The sequence below is a fragment of the Epinephelus lanceolatus genome, chromosome 11, assembly GCF_041903045.1.
Source record: "Epinephelus lanceolatus isolate andai-2023 chromosome 11, ASM4190304v1, whole genome shotgun sequence".
Taxonomy (NCBI): domain Eukaryota; kingdom Metazoa; phylum Chordata; class Actinopteri; order Perciformes; family Serranidae; genus Epinephelus; species Epinephelus lanceolatus.
Genome location: NC_135744.1, coordinates 31589954 through 31617748, shown reverse-complemented (window position 1 = coordinate 31617748; position 27795 = coordinate 31589954). Strand labels below are relative to the sequence as shown.

Sequence of the window (27795 nt, the reverse complement as noted above, 5' to 3'; positions counted from 1 at the left end):
GTGCCAGGAGAAGATTACTGTGGATCCCCCTGGATCCCCTTGTAGAGGACCGGGCTAAGCCCTGAATGTCTTCAAATTCTAGAAACACCCCTGCATACACCTGAGCTATGTGAATTTGCTCCGACTGGCCCCTGGTCGCTTGTTATTTTGCAAAAGTGGCCCCAAATTCAATTCAATTTCAGTTTTCAATTTTATTTATAAAGCCCAATGTCACAAATCACAATTTGCCTCAGAGGGCTTTACAGCATACGACATCCCTCTGTCCTTTGGACCCTCACAGCGGATAAGGAAAAACTCCCCAAAAAATGTCTAACGGGGGGAAAAAAGCAAAGTAAGTTGGGTATCCCTAGCATAGAGTCTGGAGCTGCTCTGTAGGCAATGAATGGGAGCCTAATTTTCTATTTTATACCCAAATTAACTTAATTCTATTGTAGTCAGGGACATTAACATAGACAGAGCAGGCAGGCGGTTGCACTGGGGCCCATGGGATGAGGGGGCCCATAGAGAGAGTGGGCCCTCCAACTATATGTTAGACAGAAAACAAGCCCTTGTGAGTAATTTAGATTGCTAACTTAGAAATATGCTTGTGTTCAAAGAAAAACTTGATTTGCCTGTTGCTATATATATATATGCCTTTGAAAAGGCAAACCCATCTCCATCATGTTTTTCTTTTATTTTGTAAAATAGCCAGTAGCAATCTATAACAAAATATGTTATAAAATATGTGCTTACTATACGCAAACTATAAATAAACTATAGCAAAGGTATTTTTTGTCATGTCATGTCAATCATGATTTCTGGGTAATATATATGTCAGTGTTATCCAATGTCAAGCCTCTATTTAATTGTGTGACAAGATTATACGGTAGTTAGTTTAGGTGCATAACAAGTAATTAGCGTGCCTTAGGGCCCATCATAGAAGTGTGCACTGGGGCCCCTTGTAACTATTTTACGCCTCTGATTGTTGTGCTGTCACTTCTGAAATGGAAAATGTAGCCATATATTTCCCTGGGTGCTCTCGGTATCATCTGTAACATTTTCCCCAATTCAGTCGTTGTCTGTGGAGCAGCTCCAGACCTTAACAGAGTTCCTAGCTTTTAGATTTGGGAGAGAGTTGTTCATTTTTACTAATATTTTTGGACTATCTTAGACCATAGGCAGACAATGTATGAATTTTGAAGACAGGTGAAGTTCCCCTTCAAGACATACGTGATGCTGCAGGGTGTTTGCCTAATGATGGAGGGCAATATTTATTGACATTATAACAAAATTCACCGCTAAATCAGTGGCAGCAAGTTTATTGTTTGACTGAGAGACACTGCTCACAGCTGCTTTGTTTACGTCCAGCACACACAAGGTTAATCGGGATTGACAAGCTAAGGGTAGTTGCGCATGCGCAGGCGGCGCTGACAGAGGAAACAGCCGGGGAGTAGTCAAACAGTCTACGGTGAGAGAGAAGGAGCCAGGAAAAACGAGAGGAGACCAACAACCCGGGTACAGCTGGGGTTTCTCCCCCTCAAATCAATTATGCTCGTCTCGCCGCTGTCGCTTCATCTCAGGTGTCCGCTTCCCGGTCGCTGAATGGCGCTGGTTACCGTGCAGCGTTCACCGACCCCCAGCACCAGCTCCAGCCCCTGCGTTTCGGTAAGAGCCGCCTTTATTGAACCTCCACACACCACCGCTGCCACCGCCACCAAACTCAAATCTGTTTGCTGTCGACGGTTGTTTTAGGCTTCATTTCCGCTGTGTTTTTGTCGGCTGCTGACTGTCATAAAGTGCCTTGCCTTTGTACTCCTGCGCATGCGTGAAATATAGCTGCTCATCATTTTCAGTTATCAGTGTGGTTCCTGCTCCCTCCTAACTTATCCTGCTCGAAAGTATTTCGTTTCTTCTTTATAAAAACGGTAGTGCTGTTATCGGCGTTAGCTTGCGAGCAAAGGACAGCTTCCCCTTCTGTTTTTTTTGTGCTCCCCTGTTGACATGGTTCCTGTGTGAACGTTTCCGCCAGTTCAAAGGTTCAACTGGCAGTTAGCTACATCTGTTCAATAGAAACTCCAAACTGCCGTCCACAGTGTGGGGAAGATTGATAGACTTTGCTGCTCGTCCAGCCGGCCCCAAATTATTATACTGCTAGCAAAGTACAGGTTTTTAGTCACAGAGTTGTGGTTAAGCTACAGTATCTACCAAGAAATATATCAGGCACTTCCGCTCGTAATAAACGCCTTGTGACACGCATGAATGCGGGCATTTACTTTTGCATTATTGCTATGTGCTGTCTTGGTATGTAAACAAGGTTGTGGACGTGAGTGTTTGTCCCTGTTGGTCTGCACGTTTCTCTACCTGTCTCTTTTCTACGTGTGTGTGTGTGTGTGTGTGTGTGTGTGTGTGTGTGCGCGCGCGCGCAGGTGTGTGTCCATGCAAAGCAGAGGAGCAGGTGTTTTTCTTCCTGTTGCTACTCTCTGTGCTCTCTTGTTTCTACAGAAGCAGGGAACCCCACCAGACTACCAGGAAGTGATACACAAGCATACACACTCTCTGTTTCCCATTCAGACGGTGTTCTCTGTCTGCTTCACACAACTTCAGACACTTCCTGTGTCAGGTCTGCTGTGTGTTTTTGACAGCATGTCTTCAGTAGTCCTTTTCTTTGTCAGAGTGGAGCAGTCAGTGTGACATCGTGTGATGGAGTGTTATCTGTAACTTCTATACGTTCACCATGGATCACCAGTAAAATACAAGTGGAGACATTGATAAAATCTAAAATCAAGGTGTATGTGACATTGATTTACATTGTTACATAGTGTTTTTGGAAAAAAATGCTGGACTGCTGCCTCTGCTTTTGAAGTAAACACCTTTATAAATCAAATTAAAAATCCAGTGTTGCCATAAAGCAGTCTTTCACATTGCCTACAATGGCCTAAAACACACAAGGGATAGCTACCATTATATAAGAGATAAACGTTACAGCGAAATCTTTAAGTGTTGACAACTTAATCTCGCTTCACAGGATGTGTTGGCATATTGCCCAACCTTGCGGTAAAATCAGAACAGAAGACTGTTTTGTGTGTTTACTTCCGAGCTGTACATAGTAGAATATTAAAATTTGCAGGTAAAAATATGTGACTGTCTACCCCCCACTGTGTCCCAGATCACAAACTGCAGTCATGTTTTGCCAAGAATGTCACTCACACACTACCTTTGAGCACCGTGGCCTTGAAAGGGACCCTGTCCTTCACACCTTTTGTGTTGTCAGAGTAAAACAGGTTCTGTGAGTAGGCATAATGATAACTGTCTTGCTTTGTACATACATAGGTTTTAGGTAACTTGTTCTGTCATCTAGAGCAACTCAAAATATATATGAAATAAGAATGTTAAAATAGGTAGCATCAGTAGCAATCAGTGTCAAGGTGTACACAGTCAGACTGACTCAGTGTTAGCTACAGTTTTTGACCTGTGAATGATCATGTGTGTGTTAGAGATGTGATAGGGAGCCACTGAGCAGGGACTCTTTCAGTATGAACTGTAAAAGTAGAGGAAGAAGAAGGCATATGTGTAATTTACCAAGGTGAGGCAGACGGTGGTGGTGAAGGATGTGAAGCGTTTTTCTTGTGGAAATATGCTTTCAAGTTGCAACCCGCACATGCATGCAGTGATAACGCATTGCACAGACATGTCTGGTTTCCTGTGTCTTGCTGTCATGTGATGTGTGTGTGAGTGTGAAGTCTTGTGTTTAAGTCTCATGAGATGCCTGCTAGCTATTTTTTTCTTCACCATCTCTACTTGAACCTTATGTCTAATTTGCTCAGCCTCACTGGTGTGTGTCTGCTTCGTAATAAGGGTGTTTGTAGAGAAAACATACAGACACGCTGTACAACACATTTTGCCTTTAGGGGATCAGCCTTACTAGTTTTAACCTGGTGACTCTAGATGCTGTAGCTTGTGACTCCCAGTGCAGCAGAGACTTGACTCCAGTCCTGCAGATCCCTGCCCAGCCGGCACGTTCAGGCTGCACATTTTCATAAGCTTTGGAAAAATCCTTTCACATTTTCATATGCAAAATACGCAACAGCCGAAACTCTGTCCAATCTAGTGAACTAAGATAAAAACTCCACTACTATATTGTTAACAGTACAAATAATTACTTATAAAAAATCAGAGATATCCTCTTACGCATTCTCAGTGTTGCTTCACACACATACAATCAAGATTCTGACTGCAGAAACCTTTGTGGACTCATTGGTTCCAGCGTCAAATACTTTACATAAGGTGTTCAACAACCCAAAAGATCTGTTTTAAATATCTGTTGTGCCATTGAGTCGCCTGCAATAGAAACCTGCTTTGGATAATGTGGCCGAGAGACGATCAGCAACAGTGTCACAAGACCTGGCAGTAAACTCTGGTATCCAGACCATTACTGACTTTGCTTCAACAATAACTAAGCCAAAGAATTAACTAATACATATATACATACAATGCACACAATTTTAATTGGCTGCATCAAACATTTTTGTGTATTCAGACACAATAAAAAAATATTGTGATTTTATTTTTCATCCTTATCACCCAGCGTCCCACACCCAGGCAGCTCCGCACAAGTTCATCATTTTGTCTGTGCTCATCAACCTGTAATCCACTTCTTCCCTTTATGAAGCTGTTAATGGTTTTGTAATATTGTTAAGGCTAAAGCCCACATACAGTGTAAACGAGATAAGCACCAGCCAGGCCCTGCAAGATAAGTGCGAGGTGTTAATCTGCCACTAATCCTCAGCCCTCTCATTTAGCAAAGCTTCATATTCCACAATGTGATTTGGATTTGTCTCTTATTCCCTCTTCAACGTTTCCCCGCTTGTTTTTGTGTGTGAATGTGTTATTCTCTAACCGGCCACACCTTAAAAACACACTGAGGTCATTTTCCTGGAGAGTGCGCAAATTGAGTTGAAACTGGACTCTGCTTTCCCTCGTGTCTCTCTGCACCGCCGCTCTCTGCCCAGGCAGGACTGAATACTGTGATAGATGCTTCTCGCATTTTTGATATGTTTGTGCATGCATATGTGTGCTTGTGCGTTTTGAGTTACACAAGCTACTTTTTGCTTTACCTAATGTACAGCAGAGGGACTTTATTCATTTACATTTTGTCCCACTGCTTGTTTTGTTCAATTGGAAGCTTATTTAATGTTGCTTAAACATTTTTCACATTTGATTATGATCTCTCTGATTTAAAGGTGATGGTCCAAGCAGCGAGTTGCGCAGTCCTTTACGGACCATGATAAAGTTGATCAAATTCTTTAACACCACAATTATGTTTATAATCTGACTTATTATTCACAGTTCTCAATCAGTTCTCAACAATACTAATACTTGTTTTGGCATACTTTTTTATGTATATACTATCAGCTATTTCCTGCTATAGCAAAAATATGTTTTAATTTGTGTTGTGATTTTGCATATACTGTATATACTATCACTGTAATGCATCAACATCCAAATGATAATGTTTATTTGAATTTCATGTTGTGTCTGTCTCCAGACTCAGTTGTTGATCGTCCAATATTGTCTTATATTTACACATTATTAACTGCGATTTTCTCATTTTATCTCTCTAGGAGTCGGGTAGTGGGGAGGATGACCGTCGCTCTCAGCCAAGGAGGTAAGATATTGACAGTCATTGTGCAGCATCACCTGCTCTGTCTCAGGAAAGCTCCACCATCTTTCCCCTCTGTGACCTCAGTACAAAAAACCCCCTCTTGTGTATTTTGTTTTTAAAACTAATTGTAGAACCATTTATTTACCTATTTTTTCTCTGTCCTCCTCCTCGCACATACCTGCACATTTCTCTGGTCACAGTTATTCACTTGTGAATATATGACACACTTTCTTACATGGCCAGGAACATTTAAAGTTAAAAAACTACTACAAGCTCTATCACGATCAAATTATGTCTGTTTCATACGTCTTGTATTAATGTCTGCATATTTCGTAACACCTACAGTCAGGTCCATAATTATTTGGACAATGATACAGTTGTTGTCATTTTGGCTCTGTACACCACCACAATGGGTTTTAAATGAAACAATGAATACGTGCTTAAAGTGCAGACTCTCAGCTTTCATTTAAGGCTTTTTTCAAAAATGTAGTATGAACCGTGTAGGAATTACAACCATTTCTTCACACAGCCCCCCGACTTTAAGGGCTCATAAGTATTTGGACAAACTAACATAATCATCAATTAAACAGTCAGTTTTAATACTTGGTTGCAAATCCTTTACAGTCAATGACTGCCTGAAGTGTTGGACCCATAGACATCATCAGATGCTGGGCTTCTTCCCTGGTGATGCTCTGCCAGCCCTTTACTGTAGCCATCTGCACTTCCTGCTTGTGTTTTGCCCTCAGTTTTGGCTTCAGCAAGAGAAACGCATGCTCAGTTGGATTCAGGTCAGATGATATGACTTGGCCATTGCAGAACATTCCACTTCTTTGCCTTAAAAATGTCTTTGGTTGCTTTTGCAGTATGCTTCAGGTCAATGTCCATCTGCACTGTGAAGCATCGTCCAATGAGTTTTGAAGCATTTGGTTGAATCTGAGCAGATAATGTAGCCCCAAACACTTCAGCTTTCATCCTGCTGCTCTTGTCAGCAGTCACATCATCAATAAATACAAGAGAACCAGTTCCACTGGCAGCCGTACATGGCCATGACATAACAGTACCTCCACCATGCTTCACTGATGAGGTGGTGTGCTTTGGATCATGAGCAGTTCCTTCCCTTCTTCCTTCTCTTGTCTTCCCATCATTCTGGTAGTTGGTCTTTGTTTTATCTGTCCGTAGTATGCTGTTCCACAACTGTACAGGCTTTTTAGATGGTTTTTGACAAACTCCAATCTAGCCTTCCATTTTTAAGGCTAACCAATGGTTTGCATCTTGTGATAAACCCTCTGTATTTATTCTAGTGAAGTCTTGTCTTGCTTACAAGAGCAGCAGGATGAAAGCTGAAGTGTTTGGGGCACCATTATCTGCTCAGATTCAATTAAATGCTTCAAAACTCATTGGATGATGCTTCACAGTGCAGATGGACATTGACCTGAAGCATATTGCAAAACAACCAAAGACATTTTTAAGGCAAAGAAGTGGAATGTTTTGCAACGGCCAAGTCATATCATCTGACCTGAATCCAACTGAGCATGCGTTTCTCTTGCTGAAGCCAAAACTGAGGACAAAACACCCAAAACACAAGCAGGAAGTGCAGACGGCTGCAGTAAAGGGCTGGCAGAGCATCACCAGGGAAGAAACCCAGCATCTGATGATGTCTATGGGTCCAACACTTCAGGCAGTCATTGACTGTAAAGGATTTGCAACCAAGTATTAAAACTGACTGTTTAATTGATGATTATGTTAGTTTGTCCAAATACTTATGAGCCCTTAAAGTCAGGGGACTGTGTGAAGAAATGGTTGTAATTCCTACACGGTTCATACTACATTTTTGAAAAAAGCCTTAAATGAAAGCTGAGAGTCTGCACTTTAAGCACGTATTCATTGTTTCATTTAAAACCCATTGTGGTGGTGTACAGAGCCAAAATGACGACAACTGTATCATTGTCCAAATAATTATGGACCTGACTTGTATGTCTAATTTGTCACTTGTTTGTAGTCACACTGACAAAAAAAACATCTTCCCATTACCTCACAGTTTGATGTGCAGCAGGATTTTGATGTTATAAACCAGATGTTTAGATCACGGTGACATTGTACTGGGAATGTAGTGCCAGGCAAAGTCGTTAAAAGAGATGTTGAAGTATCTGAACAGAGGGGCTGTTATTGGGCCGTAACGGTTCGCATATTTGTGCCGAACCATCATGGTACGGGGGTCACAATTTGGTGCACAAAGCCGCATGCAGAATACACGGTATATAAGTTGATGGATGTAATGCAGAACCAAAGTTCACAAGCGTGAGTTTCAACCGGAAGCTTTGAGCTGTATGTTGTGAGCAACAGGTGGTGAGGGTATGAGTCAATGACACGCAGGTGAACGCAAATTCAGTAGTGGAGCTTGAAGACACAGCTGCAGGTTCCAGGTCAGCTACAGCTGCAACAAAGAGAGTTAAGTATAAACCACGGACTGTGTGTCATGTTGCTCCACTTTTGTAGGGTCTATGAATGGAAACACATCGAACATGCTATCGCACATTCGACCGCTAGATGAGCCGGAATGAGAAAAAAACAAACCAGGGCCTAACTTCTTCTCCCCGCTGCTTTCAAACAGCCTTTAGATGTAAACACAGAGCAGGATTAAACAATTACTAAAGCAGTAGTTGTTTACACTGGCGTACAGCCAAGGTGGAACAATTTGTAACACTTCTCCTAATGCTCCAATTCGTTTTCAGTTTCATAGCATGAAGAAGAAGAAGATATACTTAATTAATCCCCAAGGGGAAATTCATTTTTTTCACTTTGTTGTCATCTACACACAGGCCCAAAATACACAAACAGAACCAGGCACATACATGCATTACATGGAGAGATGTCAGAAGGAGGCTGCCTTAGATTGGGGTGTCAGTATCTTGCTCAAGGGCAACTTTGACAGTGCCCAGGAGGCAAACTGGCACCTCTCTAGCTACCAGTCCACTCTCCATTCTTGGTCCATATGGGCACTTGGACAGGCGACCCTCTGGTTCTTAAGCTGAGTCCCCATGGACTGAGCTACCGCCAGAGATGCTTTTTATTTTATAGCCTATTGTGACTTGTTGCATTTGGGAAAGTGTTTGTTCAGTGTAATACACAAGTATTTGAAATATTCGAAATCCTCAACAAGAGGATTTTGTCTATCTGACACTCGCACTACTGTCTAGTTAGAGGAAATAGAAAGTATCCTTAAGCATTTGTTGTTTTTCCCATTGTACTGCAACGGACCATGACTCTTTAACCATGACTTGTGTGTACCATTACACCCCTAGCCTGTAACATTGCTGCCCCTTACCTCTAAACTTGTCATTGCCGGACCTAGACAAACAGGAGAAAATAGACTTTACCTGAAGAAGCACTTAATGATTAATCATTAAATGTGTCTGACCCTGCTGCGGGATTTCCTTCCTTTGCTGGTACAAAGAGCTGCTGTATTATTGTGGTGCTATTGTGGCCTCACAATCCTGTGCTGTCCCTTGTTGCCTCTGGCATTAAACTGGAGTTGGAATCTGGTTTATCCTGTTTCGCTCAACCACATTTTCAACTGGTTTCAGTCCACCAGCGATCAGCAATTTCCTTCTACTGCCTGCTGTGTTTGTTTGTTCTAGATACACATGATAGCAGTAAACCCTTGTTGCAGTAACACCCTGACTTCCATCTTTGTTTTATTTGGCCCTTTAATAACAGATGAAATCCTGAAATCCTCTCATGTATGAGATAATTAACTGTGGTGTGCCAGCTGTCCATTAGAGGGCGATAGGCTCCCTGTGAGTCAGGTCTGTGTATGTGGGTCAGGGGAGCTGCACTGCTGATCCAGGGGCAGATTGGTAGCCCCTCCCAAAGTCACAGCGCCTCTGTGTCTGTCTGGTCATTGGAGCTCTGTGCCATCTAACTGAGAGGGCTTTCTGTATTTGTGCAGCTGGGAGTGAAATCTATATTCACATAGCGGGGCTGCTTGTGCGTGTGTGTGTCTGCATGTGCGCGTGTGTTTGTGTATGCGCGTGTGTGTGTACACAGAGGTAGGTATTAGATCAAATATCATTTTGATTTAGGCCTGAAATGTTTTCTAAACTAATATTGTCAGTGTCTTGTTTTGAAATTCTAACATTATTTAAACAATGACTCTTTATATTCCCTTTTCATCGAGCCATACATGGCCAAATGTGACAGTTTCAGTGAAAAGCAGGGTCCTCTATAGCAGTGCTTCCCATCCTTTTTCCTTAAGAGACCCATTTTGTATCATTGAGTGAACTGGCAACCCCTGACTAAGCGACATATCTTTCATTCATATTATACTTAATACAACTGAACAACAGTTAACCCAAACAGTGAATGCAATAACTGCAGAAAGTTTGTGTAAAACGCTTGATTTGGCAGACAAGCTCTCCAGATGTATTTATTAATAACCTTCCACACGATTATCTGTCTTTGTTTTTTCAACAATCACACACACTTATAGGCTACTTTTCTGACAAATTCAATGTTTTCTTCTCCCTGACCATTGGCCATTGTTCTGTTAGTCCTTTGGTTATTTTAAGTGGTTACCACTCTCTAATGCAGGACGAGGCTGTTTAGCAGAGAATGAAGGCTCTGAGAGTGTAGCTTGTGTTCAGGTCTTCACCATGCCCCCAGTTTTTGTCTATTGTAATAGTCTAAACTTTAAAATTAAAATTTAATTTACTTTTCCTCACAGAAAGAAATGACATGCTGAAATAAAGGCCCATAGTATATTTTAAAAAGGTTTTCAAAATCAGGAAAGCCCCCTGTGAAGCTCTGGTGACCATTGGGAACCTGCTGTATGTACTATGTTACACAATGACCTTGTTACTTGTTACAGACATGCCATTGCATTTTTTCAAAGGAACACATATGAATATCAAGTTCATAGTGAGGATCTGGGCCTTGTCTCGACTTCCAAAGCCCCTTTGAATTGCTTTTATACCAGTGTGGAGCTGTGTATATTATACTGGATTGTACTGGGCTGCAGAGGTCAGGAGATATTGTAATTTGACTGCTGCCTGTTTTTTTTCACCAGGCTAGATAGCCTATTTTTCAAAACACATAACATTACTGGAGGTCTCATCACCACTGATTCCTTTTCAATGTAAGGATGAAGGAGCTCACTCACAGTAAGAGTGATGCTCTGGACATGCAAAAGTTTCCCTTCCTCTCCCTATCGACAACTATCCTACTCTCGAAATTGTCCCACAATCTTCTTGTTCCACCAGGCCTCATCCAAAATGTCATGATCATCTGAGGTAGACAACATTACATTTGGTGCAGCAGACGTCATTGTTTGCTCCTAAAGTGGTGCTGTAATACTAAATTTAGGTGTAAAGTAGTCATAAGACCAAACTGTGCTAACAAAACGTTAACAAACAGGCAGTCCGGCAAGAACTTATGCTTATTCCACAAAGCATCAATGGTCATGCACTAATTGAGGAGATGGCGTCAGTTTCCCCAGTTTTAGAAAATCTACACCTTAGGAGGCTTTTATCAAAAATGTCCTTTTTAGTGACTGTGTGGACGAGAGACCAAAAGATAGAGGAAGATATCTATTTTCAAAAGTATTGTGTACGTGCAGACGGGGCCTGTATCTGCTGGTGATGTACATAGCTGTAGAAAGATACAGAGATGTAGGCCAAGATGTAAACTGTGCACTCTCACCCACACCTGCCTCACCAGCATTGTTAGACTAGTAGGAGGATGATAATGAATAAAGCAGACCAGTAAACAAAGTTTTTCCCAGCTTACACACACCTTCTACTGCTTTGCTAACTACCTCTGCTGGCTAATGGTCAAGTGCAGGTTTAAGCTGTGCGCGGGGTCAGCTAGTCACCCTAATACCTTTTATGTTTTGCAGAAAGAGAAAGGAGGGATTTTGTTTTAAAAAAGACTTCAACACATATTTAGCAAATAGCAAGAGATAAATGAACAACTAGCAGAGGGACACACTTGTCTTTCTAATTTCACTGTTGTATTCACATCCCAGTGCTCTCAGGTTTATTGGCAAAGAGGCAAAAATGATTTAATAAAAGCGAGCCTGCACACTGAAATACTGAATTAATGTGCCCCACTGCTGACGTCTGTGCCTGCCGTGCCGTAGAAGCCAGCAGCTGCTGCAGAGCTCATCTTCTACACAGGTAGTGACATTCATTCAGACTGTAATAAGGCTTTAGAAATGCAGTATGTCTGTCTGCATGAGTTGGGGCCCACTGCAGTGCTGCTGATTAAAGTCAGTGACGTCAGCAGAGCAATGACGTCAGCTAAAGCAGCAACGTCACTGGAGCACCTACAGAGGAGGAATAAGGGGGGAGAAGAGAAAGTTATTATGATGCTTATTTCTGGTCTTTTATAATCTATATAATTGTGTAGTCAGATGGGGAAAAAAAGCGCAATCAAGTTATTTGTCTGAATGGGAAGGATATTATTTTGATTTATTAGTTTTCTCTACTCATTTCCATTCACCTCACATGTTAGGTAGTGTACTTCTAAGACTCCCCAATAAATTATTTTCACTCACTCTGTTGTAATCCAATATATGTTGTCTGGCAGATTGATTTGGACTATAAATAATCAGATTGACCTCCTGTCTGTGCACAACACTCAACTGATTATAGGACAAATACTTATCAATGATGTGTGTGTGTGTGTATTGAAGGTGCTTCTGTGCTTCAAATCTATAGATAGAGCCAAATACTGAATAGCCATGGGTGTACTGTATTATATATGTGATGTTGTAATCGCTAGGGTGACTGCATGTGTGTTTGTAAACGTGGAGACAAGAGCAACAGAGGAGTGTCCGGTGTCTGTCTGCATGTAACAACCACATCCTTCACTGCTCGTCATTGGTTGGTGTGAATTTCAGCAGTCAAATGAGAGAACAGTAAGATGGAACTTGAGAGATGGGTCTAACACCACAAACATAAGCATGTGGGTTGCTGTAGAGTCCATAGTATAATGACGCATGCCGCCAAGCCAAAACCTAACCTAAAATGCCTTTACAACAGATGTAACTGTTGTTTTCTAATTTGATGAGACCCGTTTCAGAAAGAAGGTAGGGAGGTGGACATCATTTTTGGGGTTCAGTGTGATGAGAAAGTCAGTCAGAATAGGGGAAAGTAACTCCATGACAAGACGAGGAAGGCTTTGGTGGATGCACACAGGGTTGAACAGGAAGCTGAGGTGTTGATTGTGTAACAGCTGTTTTATAGTTGTACGTAGGCTCTACGCAGAGCCTATGCTAGTGGGCTACGCCATTGTGAGCATCCATACTTGTGCCATGGTGTGTCTTGTCGCTCTGCAATTACATATTTAAAATGCTAGTTAGTGGTGCGGTTTCTGTGCCACTGTGTTGAGTTTCTTTGAAGTGCAGTAAAGGTGGTGGATTCCAAACACAGCTAAAACCCACATGAAACAAGGCTTGATAGTGACAATATTAAAAGTACAAAATTCGTTGTCAGTATAAATGTTCACAGACAGAACAGTTGTCTTGTACTAAGAATGTTTTCCCCACATATATAGCATGCTAATGTTATTAGCATAAGCCCATGACAATTCCTGTTGCATAAATGAACCTAGCTAGCAGACTTTTCTGCTACTCTCACGAGGCCAGGAGGAATCACACACAAGACTTTAAATGCTTTTTTGCTGAAGGCTTTATTGTCTTCACAATGTCTTGTTTAAATAAAAAACAGGAGGTCTGTGTTGCCACCACGTTGTCACATTTCTGGGGAGGTGAATGTACGGCATCGTTTCAACACAGAAGTATAAACCCTGCTTAACTGTCAGATTGAGTGGTTGCGACCAGTCAGGGATGAAAGCCTCCTCATGAGTACTTAAGTCATATAAGCCTTAGTAGTGTATCTTTTGTCTGTTTATGCCTACACTGAACTCTTAACCTTCTGCTGTATACCTCTGCCTCCATTACTGCTTATTGTTACACCATCTAATGTGTGTACTTTGATATGCTAAAGACTGAGAGGAGGTCAAGTCTGTAACATCATGGAGTTAATTGACCCACTTCATCTTGCTACTGAATAACACCACCTGGCTGCTTGATGAAGGAGGGTCAAGGACAGCATGTTAGTGTACAAAAACATAAAAGCACACACAGCTCATACATATTACATAGGCCACAGATGGACCGAACAGAAAAACACCACTGCAGTTGTTGTTTATCTTGTGATATGAATTTGCAGTCAGGTGCGGTGGCAACATATTTACCCTGAGTTTGTAATCTATCCTCTACATTGAAACCACGAGGGATCAACAAGTCTAAGGTCAAGTTTCTCCTCAGTTCACGGGCTCCCAGACCTCTCCTTTTTGATTTCTCAATCCTTTTTCCGTTGTTGTTGTTGTTGTTGTTGTGTCGCTGGAAGCAGCAGCACATTAGGTGTCAGGTGTCTCTGACTGCAGTGAGAATTTTCCCCAAAGGCTACAGACCTAGAGAGGTGGTTACACAACTCGGTCACAGACAACGCCAGTGTGATCAGTGAGTGGCCCACACTCTCTAGGCGATGCCTCTCTGTGTATGAGGAGTAATTAATGCTTAATCAGGAGAAGTGTTGTCATGAAAGCGATGATGCCAGGTTTCTAATGGAGCTGTTGAAAAGAGAAGAGAAAAAATTGTCTGTAGGGCTGGGTGTTAAGGACAAAAATGACACTAGCCTAAAACCAGAAAACCTTCTCCTGACAGATAGAGACTGTCGCCTTGTCCACATGTACATGGGTATATTTTAAAACATAGCTTTTTCTGTGCATGTTGGCCTTTCTTTCGCATGCAAACTGTGTTTTAGGTCACTGAAAACAGACCTTTTGTAAAATTCCAGCCAGGGTGAAGACTTTCAGAAGCTCCAGTGTAGACAGGGAAAACTGAGTTTTTAGGTCACAACATCAGACTGTGCTCCCTTATCTACTTTGTGAGGCGTCACAAATGTGGTGACATTTCGGGCAATGGCAGACCCATACATGCCAAACCTCCTGTTTTTCCAGGGAGATTCCCGCTCATTCCCCTTTCCCAGTTTCCCCATGGGGTCACGGTTCTCTCGCATTTCCCGATTTATGGCAAATTTTCATTCCTTCTTTGTCGTGTTTGTTACCAATACCTGTTTCTGGCACTGTACAGTGTGACTCTAAAAGTGTTCTGTTTCCTACCCGTTGGCGCTTCCCCCTTTCTGTCTCCATCTCCAACCCTCCTGGGCAGGAGAGGGGTGCCTGCCAGGCTGCATGAGTCAGAGGCGGCTGCTGATATACACCTTGTCTTTGTGCTGACTGTGTTACACCTGCACAAGTCCAACAGGACTGCTGTGTGCTGTGTGAAAAAAATACCTTAACAAACAGACTATCAAGTGGGGCTGTACACAACTCAGAGTTATGTCAGTCAGTCAAATCAGACTTGGCTATTCAAATATTTGCCTATTTGTTCTTTTTTCCATTTAGTGTTCAAGAGTTTGACTCAGTAGGATGTTTAGGATGACAGTGACGTTCCTGTAGTATCGTAAACAAGCAAAGTTAGCCCTCCGATATGTACTAACTGAGCTAATGACATGTCACAAATGTGCAACAACATTTATTGCCGACACTTGATATCAGACAAAAGCCAGACACTATAGTGTGAAGTTGCTGTGAGCTGTAAATTCACCACTTTTAAGTAGAAGGCAGAAGATAACGTTATATAGAAGCTACTCTTCCTCAGGATCATGGATCAAAAAAACTCAAATGCTTGACTTGAGGAAGTCAACTTAGGATTCAAATCTTCTACTTTCAGGGGCCAGCCCTACAATTATCGGTAATAAAGAATTCCTAGACAGTGCCACATCGCTCTCTAAACCAAACCTAAATTCAGTGTAGTGCCATAATGATGTACCACAGGTCTTTGACACGTAATTTACACAAGCAGTGAGCATCTTCTTGAGCAGCTACTTCCTGCTGCATGGTATGCGGCCAAAATTACCTCCAATGTGCATCAGGAGCATTTGGTACTCAAGGTTCAAAGAAACCCACATGAATAGCAGTAACATCTTGGGGCTGTTGCAAAATCACGTCGTGATATTTTTCCCCCCCAGCGTGGCACTAATAACCCTCATACAGCTTTCGACAGACGGCTGATTTCACCCATTGGACCATATGTGCCTCCTCCCCTCCCGCGGCAGTTTTTACCGCAGCCTGCTGCAGATAAATGAAACAGTGTCACTGAGCAGATGCTAAGTTACCTGCTCCGCTACAGCATGTGTGAAACATGTCAGTACCTTTGCCGTTTTTGAGTGTTATATCACCGCGCTTTTTTAAATCTGTTGTTTGATATCGTGTTTGACGGATAATTCCTAAAATCCGAGATGTCTATTATAAGCAAAACATCATAGGGAGACTTCAGCAGAGCCTCTGCGTTTTCACAACTGCCCTGCCAGTGCGGAGTGACCCCCGCCTCCCCCCGTCCGTCCGCACCACAACCGCGACTGCAGATAGCTCCAGCCGGCTCCTGTGCGCCCTGCGCCCGCCACCAGAGCAGCGATGCCTCCCGGTGTTGTGACCGCGCCACGGAGCTCATCAGCCGGGTGCTTCTGCGCCTGCTGCGTGGTTAAGATGAGACCGCATTTCACCGAGAACTCCGTGATCTCTCAGGGGGACATTTATCAGCTGTAAGTTCACACCGTGCTCAGAGCTCCAGGCTGTCTGTGTATACAAATATTTAACTGTGAATTGCAGTAACGTCTTAAGGCTGTTGTATTCTAGGTTTGTATAATATCAGTGAGTGGACATTTGTATTTCTAACTTGAAGCTTACTTGGGCAGTCCCCCTACATCCTGACTTGACTCAGGTCATAATCTCATTCACTGTGCTTTCCAGTATTTGCTCACAGTGTTTGTATGACAAAGGCATGTGGTTTTCCCATGATGATTAAAGGGAAGGATATGACAGCACAGCAGCAGTCAGTGGCTGCTGGAAGAGGTTTCCTTCCCTTTGCTCCATCTGCCAGATGCCATAATCATCATCTCGACACGACTAAAAATCATCTTGAGGGGGCACAGCAGGAAAGGCACACAATGTACCTGCGGCAGATTGTTCATGAATCAGAGGATGTGATTAATCTTTGAGCCGTGTGTCTTGAGAGCGCAAACACCGGGAATGTCACTGGCGTTTATCGGCTATTTGTGTGTTTGGTCAACCAAGTCAAGACTTGGTTTGCTTGTATCAGACATCTGTCCTGTAGATTCTGCATTTACAGCTGGTGAAAGAGTGCAAGTTCAGCTGTTAGCCTCTGTTGTGATCTTCTAGAATAGCACACAACACAGTGTGTCGACAGTGAGACAGATTCCAAAATGTGTTTATCGTTTATTTACTAATTTATTTAATTAACAGTATGTGTGTAGTAGGTGGTTGTAGGTTCATCATATGCAGATGTTGCCGGTGTTTTTGGTGTGCACAATCCCAGTTGCTGTTGATTCATCTGTTGGCCTAGGGAGGGTGAACAAGATCCAGCAGTCTAATGTGAATTTTTCACAAATGGTAGACTTTTTTAATGTCAGTGTAGGTCGAGATATTGTAACATCAAATATCTAACTTCCATTTTTCGAACTCTGAATTATAAGTGGATGCTTTTAAAGCTGCTTTTCTGAAGTTACAGACCTCCTAGTTGTCACTTTTGTAAATAGTGCTGTCCCTCTCCTCTTTCGTTCTCTCAGCAGACCGTGACAGAATGGGACTTCCTGTTTCTGATATTCCTTCCTTAGCCTTGGCTTATATTTATCATTACCGCCAGTATGGAGTGATAAATATGGACAGCCAGGGATCACTGGTGTTAGTGGTGAATCTGCACTCATGCTATTGTTTCATAACACAGTGGTGCCAACTTAATCCCCCCCAGGCCACAAAATAGTTGAAGGTGGAATCGTTGCTTGCTGTGATTGTGGCCTTGATTTAAAAACAAACACCAGAGCAACATCAAAATCAAAGGAATGCATTGGGAATCTTAAGCCCATTACATAACTCTGTTGTTTAGAGAGCAGCACCAAGTAGCTTAGCTAGAAATGCCAATTTCATGCCAGGTAGTTGCTCAGTTATGTGCCATAAAGTGCTAAAGTCTCGGCCACAGCCAGTTGAGTTGTGATTATCTGCAGAGTACAAAGATAACAACTGCTAGTTCATGTGAAAAAGAATTGGACGGTTAAATGGATGGACAGTTTGTTTGTTTTCCTCCCTCTGTGACTCAAGATGTCTTTGTTTATCGAGCCTCCTGACATTTTATCAACGTGTCCAGTCAGTGACATATATTGATATTATATCTGTGGTGTTATGAGACTAGATATTGTGTCAGATTTTGGATATCATTAGTGTTGTCTTTTCCTGGTTTTAATGGCTGCCTTACAGTAAAGTGATGTCATTTTCTGAACTTAAGGGACAGCACATAAATCTCTCCATTATTATTTTGTATACATTGTTTGGACAGGATGCCACGTGTGTTTTCTAAGAAAACATAAGATTAAATCACCATTATTGAAACACACTCAACCTCTTGACAACAAAATCCCTCGTGCTCAATATTCAGCAGATGTTTTCATGATGGAGAACAAAAGCTTCTGTTTCATTAAGTTGGGGAATAAAAAGACATCATCCCCACAACACCAGCAACAGTGTTTGCTTTATGTGTCATCACTGTAGCAGTAAGAGGACACATATTTTATTTATTTAATGTATGAATTGTCATAAAATGATGGAAATTTCCATGACAAGTGTCTTTGTGTGGTTTGTTTTGTCCGATTTATGATTCCAAACCAAAAAACACTGAGTTTACTTTCATGTAAGATGGGGAAAGGCATAAAATCCTCACATTTGAGAAGCTGAGACTGTTTGATGAATCAAAAGATTTGCTGATTGTCTTTCTGTTATTGAACTAATCAGTGAATCAAAGAACTGTTTCAACTCGACAAACTAGACATTTGCACAAAGACATGTCTTATTCTTCTTTAACTTTAAAAAAAATGGAGTTGGAGCCAATTGCAGTGTCTTTTGGGGGAAACTTCAGATAAAAAAAGGCATTTTCCAGGTTGAATGTTATCAGTCTTCATAGATGGTTCTCACTCACTTTATTTTTTCTCTCTGTCTGTCCAGCATCAGTGAAAGTTTCCTGACAGTTAAAGGAGCTGCTCTCTTCTTACCTCGAGGAAATGGCTCCTCTTCTTCATCTGCCTCTCGCTTCTCACAGCTGCGCAGTAAACATGCAGGTGAGGTGAAAGCTCTTTCCCAGAATCAGTTGACTGCTGGGGGAAAAAAGTTGTCATTTATTCATAACTGCAGTTCTTGACTGTTTTTTTTATCACTGTCATTTTACCAGGAGACATCCAGCAGCATCTACAAACCATGTTCACTCTCCTCAGACCGGAGGACAACATCAAACTGGTGCGTACACACTATAACACAAACACAGCGTTCATTCTTAAGGTTTTCAGTCAGCTGTCGAAGACACTGAAGGTGTTTTTCTTGCTCCAGGCGGTCCGTTTGGAGAGTATCCACACCCAGATCACCCGCTACATGGTGGTGGTCTCAACCAATGGTCGTCAAGACACGGAGGAGAGCGTGGTGCTGGGAATGGATTTCAGTCCTGTAGATAGGTGAGACAGTCAAATACTCAAGCTTGTATGTGCCTGCTTGTTTTGATACTGTGCATTAAATTTAATATTTTCCCTCCCAGCTCATGTTCTGTAGGGCTGGTTTTGCCTTTATGGAGCGACACGTTGATACATCTGGACGGAGATGGGTAAGAAAATATTCGACATGTTTTAAACACAGGGCTAACACACACTAAACACCAGGCTGTTAAAATGGCTAGCTGTGTCTTTTTTGAAATTTTATTTCATCTCTCTCCTCTTTGCTCCCTCTCTTTTTGCACCCAGGGGTTTCAGTGTGTCGACTGATAACAGAGTGCATGTATTCAAGCCTGTCTCTGTGCAGGCCATGTGGTGAGTCACACTGCATTAATCACATGACATGGTGGGAACAGATATCTGCACTTTTATTGTTTTGCAAATGTTAATCTTGGTAGCCAAAGCATGTCACTGTCATTTATTTGAAAGTTTTATTTTCTCTCATGAGCTTAAACTCCATCGCCTTCATCTCCTGTCTCATTTTTCACTCACAATTACTTGCAGGTCGGCCCTCCAGTCACTCCATAAAGCATGCGAGGTGGCTCGTTGTCACAACTACTTCCCAGGCAGCTTGTTCCTCACCTGGGTCAGCTACTATCAAAGCAGGGTCTACTCCGACCAGGCACGCATCAACGAGTGGAACGCCATGCAGGATGTGCAGTCACATCGTGCTGATTCGCCCGTTCTCTTCTCTGATGCGTAAGTCTCCAGATCATATAGAGTATGCTTCCTCTCCAGTTTTAAATATTTGTTCTAGATCAGTGGTTCTCAAACTGTGGGGCAGGCCTGCAGGGGGTTATAGAACCACTGTAGGTGGGACGTGGATGACCAGGGGAAAAATATGTAATGAAACAAAAGATTTACGTAGGGAAAATGAACAACTAGGGTTTGCTGATGATATCATGCTGACCTTTATTTCACCACAATTCAACAAGGACCCCCCAACTCCATATTTGAGTGTACATATAGCACCATTAAATGACTTCTCCATATGCCATGATGTATGTTCGCAGCAGTACTTCATATATTGAATGGACTTGCACATAGTTCACATATTTCAATGTCATGATGTTTCTGCAGACCTACAGAAAGAGAGCTGACAGAGCGTCAGATCAAAAGCAGTTTGAGGGAGATCATGATGCAGAAAGACCTCGAGAATGTCACCTGCAAAGAGGTGAGTCAGTGCTTCAGATGCTTGATTTGAAGATGCTCCAAGCACACACAACCATCACTGCAACAAATTTAGCCCTTCCCAAAAAGGAGTTGTTCTTGACATTCGAGTTCCTTTTTAGTCACCAGTGTTAAATTAGAAAATGTAATGTCAGCATTTTATGTTTAGATTGCTGTTTTAAGATTTTATGGGTGTTTTTGTCTGTTCCCTGGCCGGATGTGTTCCATAGATCCGAACAGAGCTGGAAATGCATATGACATGCAACTTGCGAGAGTTCAAGGAGTTCATCGACAACGAGATGATTGTCATTCTGGGCCAGATGGACAGTCCTACAGAGATCTTTGATCACGTCTTCTTGGTGGGTTGACTCAGAACACCTAAGGAGTACCACTGCTGTATTTGGCAACAGTCTTGGTCTAATTAAACTGAAATCCACAGGATGAAGAACTACCAGAGCAGCTAGATCACCAATTAATTGATAAGAACACTCAAGAATAGACAGCGTCTCAGTTCTTTTAAGTAGAATGTATGAACATCGGTTGTGCCTTAGGCTTAATCCATGTCTGGGGAGCCTGGCAGAGTATGAGATAGTCTTGTGTAACTCTAAGTTTCTCCAAATTTTAAGGTTCTTTGTCTTTGTTTGGTTTGGAGTGCACATTTGATGTCAGGCATGCCTTGCAACAGGATTTAAGCATTATGAAAAGCTCAGTTGAAGGCTCTGAACTAGTCTGAGGATTGCTTTTGTTTCCTTCAGGGATCTGAGTGGAATGCATCCAATTTGGAGGAGCTGCAGAAGAGCGGGTAAGGAGGGGGACAGAAACAACAACTCACACAGTACAAGCTGTACTGAAGTCAATAAAAAAACATAAAGACACATATGATAAGACCTAAACAATACTTTTGTTTGAATTAAACAAACGGTTTTGTGTTAACATATCCTTGTCTCATATCCAAACCGACTCAGTCTAACAACTGCACATCTTATCATCTCCCTTATCTTTTTGTAATCTTTCCTATCATGATTCACGTCTCATTCTCACTCAGGGTCCAGTACATCTTGAATGTAACAAGGGAGATTGATAACTTCTTCCCCGGCGTGTTTGAGTACCACAACATCCGTGTTTACGATGAGGAGGCCACCGACCTGCTTGCTTATTGGAACGACACCTACAAGTTTATAACTAGAGCCAAGTGAGTTTCAAATGACTGCATGTTCTCTACTTTTTCTCTCATCTGCTTATCAAGGAGTGTCTGTTCCTGTTGTTCTTGTAGCTGCTGACAATGATAGGCTGATATATCTGCTTGACTCTTCATATCTACTCCAGGAAAGCGGGATCCAAGTGCCTGGTGCACTGTAAAATGGGCATAAGTCGCTCTGCAGCCACGGTGATTGCGTACGCCATGAAGGAGTTTGGCTGGGATCTGAAAAAGGCCTTTGATTATGTCAAGGAGCGTCGAGCTGTGACCAAACCGAACCCCTCTTTTATGAGACAGCTGGAGGAGTACCAAGGCATTCTGCTGGCCAGGTAGGGCACACAGAACTGAACTATTTTAAACTGCTTCAAGATATACTAAGTGGGATTTTCCTAAAAAACAATGAATGGACTCATATAGAAGTAATTCCTCTTAACTTTTACTCAGGACCCACTAGAAGTGTGTGGTGGTGTAATTTTCTGCAGAGACCCTGCCCTCAGTATTTTCTTATTTCTTAGTTTTATCTTTATAAAATACGATGCCAAGGTACCAGACTGTAAGCAGCGTGCATCCAAGAGGAAGTTCTGAAATTCATTAAGACAGTGCCGGAAATACACAATTACAGTGAGGCGAAATGCCAAGTGGACAAAGCTGGGGTTGGCTTTCACTTTTAGTTTCACTGGCGATACTGTGAATGGACAGTAGCTGATAGTGTAACTTCAAAGATGTGCTCAGGATTTTCATGTATTATTTTTATATACAATTTGTAGATCAGTAACTTGAAACCAGAACAATTTCTTGAATTTGCCCACAATTCACATCCAGCAGACACATAGCAACAATAGCATTCATTCGGAGTTGTGTCTCTGGCCATGTGACATGTAAATGTATGTTATATTCTGCTTTTAGCTCTGGTCTGTTCTCCACTTACTGGAGAAAAACATATTTTTAGCTGTTAAAGCTCCACCGTGTTCAATAGCTAGTGGCTAACTTTGTTTGCCCTTTGACACTGTGAAGGTAGCCTACGCTTGGCTTTTTGCAGAAAACACCTGCTTGCTGTAAACAAGGTTGATGAAAGCTGAGTTTGGAGGCCAGAAAACCAAAACAAAAATTGACCCCTTTCACATTCTATGTAATCACAGTCATTTCATCCATTGTTGATTAAATAAAATAAAAAAAGATTCATACAAGCATCATCTTTATCTGTGACACAATACATTTAGCACAATAGCTTTATGACATTAAAAGCATGCATGTGCATGTTCATATGTTTGCATGAAGATGATACGAGTGACATGAAAATAAAAATGTTTTTCTCTCTTTGTGCCACTTCTCTCCCCACCCCTCCTACAGCAAGCAGAGGCACAACAAACTGTGGCGTTCTCACTCTGACAGCGACCTGTCTGAGCACCATGAGCCACTGTCTAAATCTTACGCCCAACCACACAGCTTGGGTCGCTCTGATCCCCATAACCAGGCCGGCAGCACGTCTGGTCCGTCTGTGAAAGAACTGCTGGATTCACTGGGAACTTCAGCCATCACTGGCAAAGCAACACACTCCACTAGTCAACCTGATACCGGCATCCACTCCAAACAGCTCAGCTCCTCGTCCTCTGAGGGGGTGGCAGCTCTATCACGCGATGCTAAAGCTCGAAGCCTCGAGGCTCCTTCTCATTCTGCTGTAGTCCAAATCAGCCAGTTGGACCCCCCTTGTCCCGAGTCCACAGCTGGCTCTGTGTCTCTGCCGTCTCCTCCGCTCTCCAACGGCTTATGTGACTCTGAGGAGCAGTCCTCATCACCTCCTCTCTCCCAGCCAAGGGCTGCCATTGTAGTGCCCGAGCCTCAGAAGACAGACATGGTGACTGTTGCACACAGTGTTGTAGTGGGCCAGCCTCACCCGCCTCCATCCTTTCACCACCTCCCCCTCTCTCCTGCCCCATCCTCAACTGAAGTCTACACGGATGAGGTTATCAAACCCCAGGTGTTGTCCAGCTCTCTGCCTGTGATGAAACCGATGCTCGTGTCAGTGCCTGAGCCCACGACAACACCAACACCAAGCACACAACAGGCTGGACCCCAGAGTCTTTCCGCACAAGTGCCTGTCAAAAAAACAGACTGTGACCAACAGATGTGCTTGGACGGTTTAGCAGCACATCCTCCCTCCACTAGTGATTTTATCAGCTACCCCAGTGCCATTCCACAAGACAACGAGTTGTTGTTCGGCCACAGCGCAGATCACATTAACTTTTTCAGTGCCAGAGAAAAGTTCAAGGAAATGAGTCAAGATGGTAAAACGCACTGTGCTGCAGTGCAGCAGTCGCCCCAGCTGAAGATTTGCGGCAAGGAACAACAAACACTGCCTCAGGAGGTCTCCACCAGTGAGGGGAAGGAGGAGGAGAAAAGAAAGGTACGGCTGCTGCTTGTAGCAGAACTTCCCCAAACTACTGTACACTTAGTTTCATTGCAAAAGCCCACATTATTGTCTTATCTTTGAGTCGCATAAATTTTCTTTTGAGCATCTCTCAGGCTCTTCCCCTGCTCTTACGAAAGTCTCAATTTGGGTGTTTGGAGACAAGTGTGCGGATGTTTTGACTTTTTTAAGATGCACTTTGTCACATATATTACCCAAATAATTCTCTAAAATCAGAATTTTACAACATTTGGAAGTGTATTGACCTGTGTATTAAGTGTATTGAGCAGTTCAATTTGGTCTCAAATTATTAGTTTGCCTTTGTTGCCTTTGTTTTCTTGAGTCAAAGGCACCACCCAGTGGCAAAAGGTGGAACACTCAATGCAGAGTATCTGTCAAATCAGACTGTCTTAGTTGAATTTCTTTTTAATAGCTTTACAGATGTATTTAAACTTTCATTTCGCATTTAAACTGAATTGTCTTTTTATGTTATCTCTCTTGTCTTTGTAGGAAACAACCGTCCCTGTGCAGGTCACAGGGCTGAAGCTTGCAGCGCACACAGAGCCTCAGGGCCCCAAGGACCAGGAAGAAAGGAAGTCGAGGCAGGAAATAGATGGAGATGTTTTATCACACAAGGAAGCTGATAATGTTAAAGAGGAAGTGACAAACAAAGAAGAAGAGGAGGAGGCGGCTCCTGCTCGTCTCTACAGCGATTGGACAAGGGGGTCTGTGCGGCGCGTCACGCGACAGCTGGAGCAAAGAATGAAACAGGAGCACGAGACAACGTCACCCTCCTCGTCTCCACCGTCCTTCTCCGGCAGCTTCTCCAGCTCTCAGCGACGTCCACCCAGTGTCCATGCTGCGACAGTGTTGAATCCACAGGATGCATCAGTTGACTCACAGGTGTCAGAAATTAGCACTGTGCAGGAGGAGCAGGAGGAGCATGATGGGAAGGTTGGACCAGTTAAAAGGGAGAGTGGTGATGTAGTTGAGATGGGGACACTAGGAAATAATGACGAAAGCACAATAGGACACAAACTCCATCCTGCTGACACAAGATTGCTCTCTACCTCTTCGTCTTTCCACCGCTCGGCCCATTCTCCCTTTGCCTCTGTAAACTTCCTGTGTTTAGAGGGTGTGACGCAGTTGGAGTCAGACACAGACTGGGACTGCTTCACAGAGGGACATCACAGTGACATCATCATGAGAGAGACATGGGAGACTCTGTGTGAGCTGGGTGCCTTCCTGCAGCAGGTAAGCATGGACGGAGCTGGCAAGGCCAGATGTGTGGACCAGATCTTCGGCCTCGGTGCCGGAACCACTCAGAAGCGAGGTAGTGGCGTCCAGAGGAGGGTCAGAGAGGTGGAAGCGAGGATTCGCCAAGCAGGACTGACACCTCCATCCCTGATGAAGCGCTCAGCCTCTCTGGCCAAACTGGGCTGTCTGGAGCTGCTCGCCAATGACCTGAGTGAGTGGGAGTTCAGCCTCTCCTCTATGGCTCCGTCCTCTGCAGAACCTCCGATCCACACAGCAAGCGACGAGTCCAAGAAGCAGCGGGTCCACAAGTCTCCCTCCTCAGCCGACCAGCAGCTAAAAGCCCTTGGGACTGATGCGGAGAGGCTCCCTGAAGCTGGAAAAACCTCACCAGGAATCTCTCCGCCATCTAGTCTGCAGAGAAGAGAACTCCCTAACTCTGACCAAGATTCTCTGCACTTGCCTGCGCTGACACTTGCGGCAACAAGGCAGCAATATGGGAGGACTCACCCCCTGAGGCGGCTTAAGAAAAGAACTACTAGCACCCTTTACCACACCATGTAACCCTCACCGTGTGAGTGTGTGTGTTTGTGTGTGTGTGTGTGTGTGAGAGAGAGAGAGCGGTATCATGCACACCTGTGAGAAATGGAAATCAAGTGTGTAATGTTGGATTTATTCAGCGAAACAAACCAATGCCTCTTGCCTTAAAGGATATGTTGAGACGTTTCTGTACAGTTTTCTCCCTGCTGATCAGCCAAGGGACACTTCTCTCAGTGCAGGAACAGTGACAAGGCTATGAAGGGTCCCGTCAATTGAAATTAAAACTGTAAGTCAATTTGGAAGAAGCGCTGTGTAGTATAACGTCATTTAAAAGGCAGCAAAAACAATCATCCAAATGATTAACTTGTTTCAAATGTTAATACACCTGAGCCTGCACATACTCACTCTCTACGTCATCGCTGGTTCCTCCATCATGAACTTGATATTTACTTGATCGCTGTTTGTTCATTGAATAGTCCGACCTGATGTAAGGTGGAATGTAGCCTCTGTTTTCTTCTTCTCGTGCTGTCACATCTCTTCATCAATATTTGCAAGTTGTGCTGGGTAGCTGCCAAGAAAATGATCCAGCTGGTACAGTCTAACAGGTAAATGACTCTGCCCAAAATCAATTCAGCACACACACACATTTCTCAAACCTGCAGATTTGGTTCTAATGATCTTGTAACGTCGATTTATGCGGCAGAAATACTTTATACTGACAAATAATACCAATCAAAGTTTTCTGCTGTCTGGAGACTGATTTTAAACATTGGTTGTGCGTTGAAACGCACAAAGAGCTCAGGTCGAACCACACACACGCAACAAATTTGTGTTTTCCCCCAAAGAAATGTGTATCCAGAGCTGGTGAATGGAACATCAACTGACAAAAAAGGCTGCATTGTTGTGCAGCAATTTATTTAAAAAAATGCAAAGAGAAGAGGCATGCTGTTTTGTCTGTTTTTTTTTTGTTTTGACTACACAATACCTCAGTAAGTCTGAACCAAATCTGAGCTGCACACACGACAAGCTCTGGATTCCTGGAATGTCTCCGTCTCAGTCAGAAACAATTTCAGCTTCTCTACTCGACGAACTGAAGTAAACTTGTCTCTCTTGTGTCCTCTCTCAGTTCTGATGCCACTCAGACTAGACATGTTGTGTATGTATCACTGTGTGGGAGAACGGGTAGGTTAGGGGATCGGGAGCTGAAGGCAGAGTGTATATTTGTGAGTTTTCTGCTATGTTCTCTTCGGGATGTAAAGGTCTATATTGTGAGTGTTGACATTTTAGGAACTATACATGTTTTTATATCTGGTTTGTGTCTGTGTGTGAGTGCGACTGTGTAGCACAACTTTACTACGTGGGTGTGTACTTTCCTTTTTTTTTTTTTTTTTAAACTGTCTTTTGTACACATTTTAGGAGTGTGCCTGTGACTGGCAAGTGAAGCTTCTCTGCAGTCCATCAGAAACGTCTGTACAGGGAGGTCTGTCATACATGCACTTTACTCCCTTTTTAATTTTTAATGTGGCTTTTTTTTAATGTGTGGTTGCTACTTTCGGGGAGCATGCTTAGATAGTAGCAGCTGCTGGGTATGCCTGTGTATTGTCAAAAACTGATTTTTGTTTGTTTTATTTTAAACTATCGGTGTAAATATTCTTTTATATCATGTGCTTCAACTGTGACCATTAAACAATGGAAATTATTCAGTGTTTTCCTGTAAGTCTGTACAGTAATGTAAGGTTGTGACATAACTGAGGGCATAAACAAAAGATGAAAGTACGTGTTAAGTTTTTAACATATTTAGGTTTTTTTAAAATCATTATTATTAACAGATTTTAGATTGTTTAATCTATAAAATTTCCAAAAATAGATAAAAATATTTTGTTTATCTGAGTTCAAAACCTGATGAAATTCG

The 27795-nt window shown here is 42.8% G+C and overlaps 1 protein-coding gene across 2 annotated transcripts; it reads left to right on the top strand.

Moving 5' to 3' along the window:
- The first annotated feature begins 1398 nt into the window (after window positions 1-1398).
- On the top strand, window positions 1399-27582 carry ssh2b (slingshot protein phosphatase 2b). 2 transcript variants are annotated; one of them, XM_033648527.2, is made up of 15 exons: window positions 1399-1644; window positions 5601-5644; window positions 18782-18894; window positions 19005-19069; window positions 19160-19281; window positions 19362-19427; window positions 19564-19629; window positions 19819-20013; window positions 20395-20488; window positions 20715-20843; window positions 21240-21286; window positions 21530-21676; window positions 21811-22011; window positions 23033-24086; window positions 24600-27582. In XM_033648527.2, the coding sequence occupies exons 1-15, from the start codon at window positions 1582-1584 to the stop codon at window positions 25905-25907; spliced, it is 3714 nt and encodes a 1237-aa protein (XP_033504418.1). In that variant the 5' UTR covers window positions 1399-1581; the 3' UTR covers window positions 25908-27582. The 2 variants fall into 2 exon arrangements, with proteins under 2 accessions (XP_033504418.1, XP_033504409.1); XM_033648518.2 differs by lacking the exons at window positions 1399-1644; window positions 5601-5644 and adding an exon at window positions 16062-16311.
- Window positions 27583-27795: the final 213 nt, after the last annotated feature.

What these genes read in the sequence shown, in the direction of transcription:
- ssh2b (XM_033648518.2), top strand. Translation starts at nt 16,184, where the DNA reads ATGCCTCCCGGTGTTGTGACCGCGCCACGGAGCTCATCAGCCGGGTGC. An exon ending in GTCTCTGTGCAGGCCATGTG is followed by an intron (nt 19,630 to 19,818) that starts GTGAGTCACACT and finishes AATTACTTGCAG; the next exon opens with GTCGGCCCTCCAGTCACTCC. An exon ending in GAGGAGCTGCAGAAGAGCGG is followed by an intron (nt 21,287 to 21,529) that starts GTAAGGAGGGGG and finishes ATTCTCACTCAG; the next exon opens with GGTCCAGTACATCTTGAATG.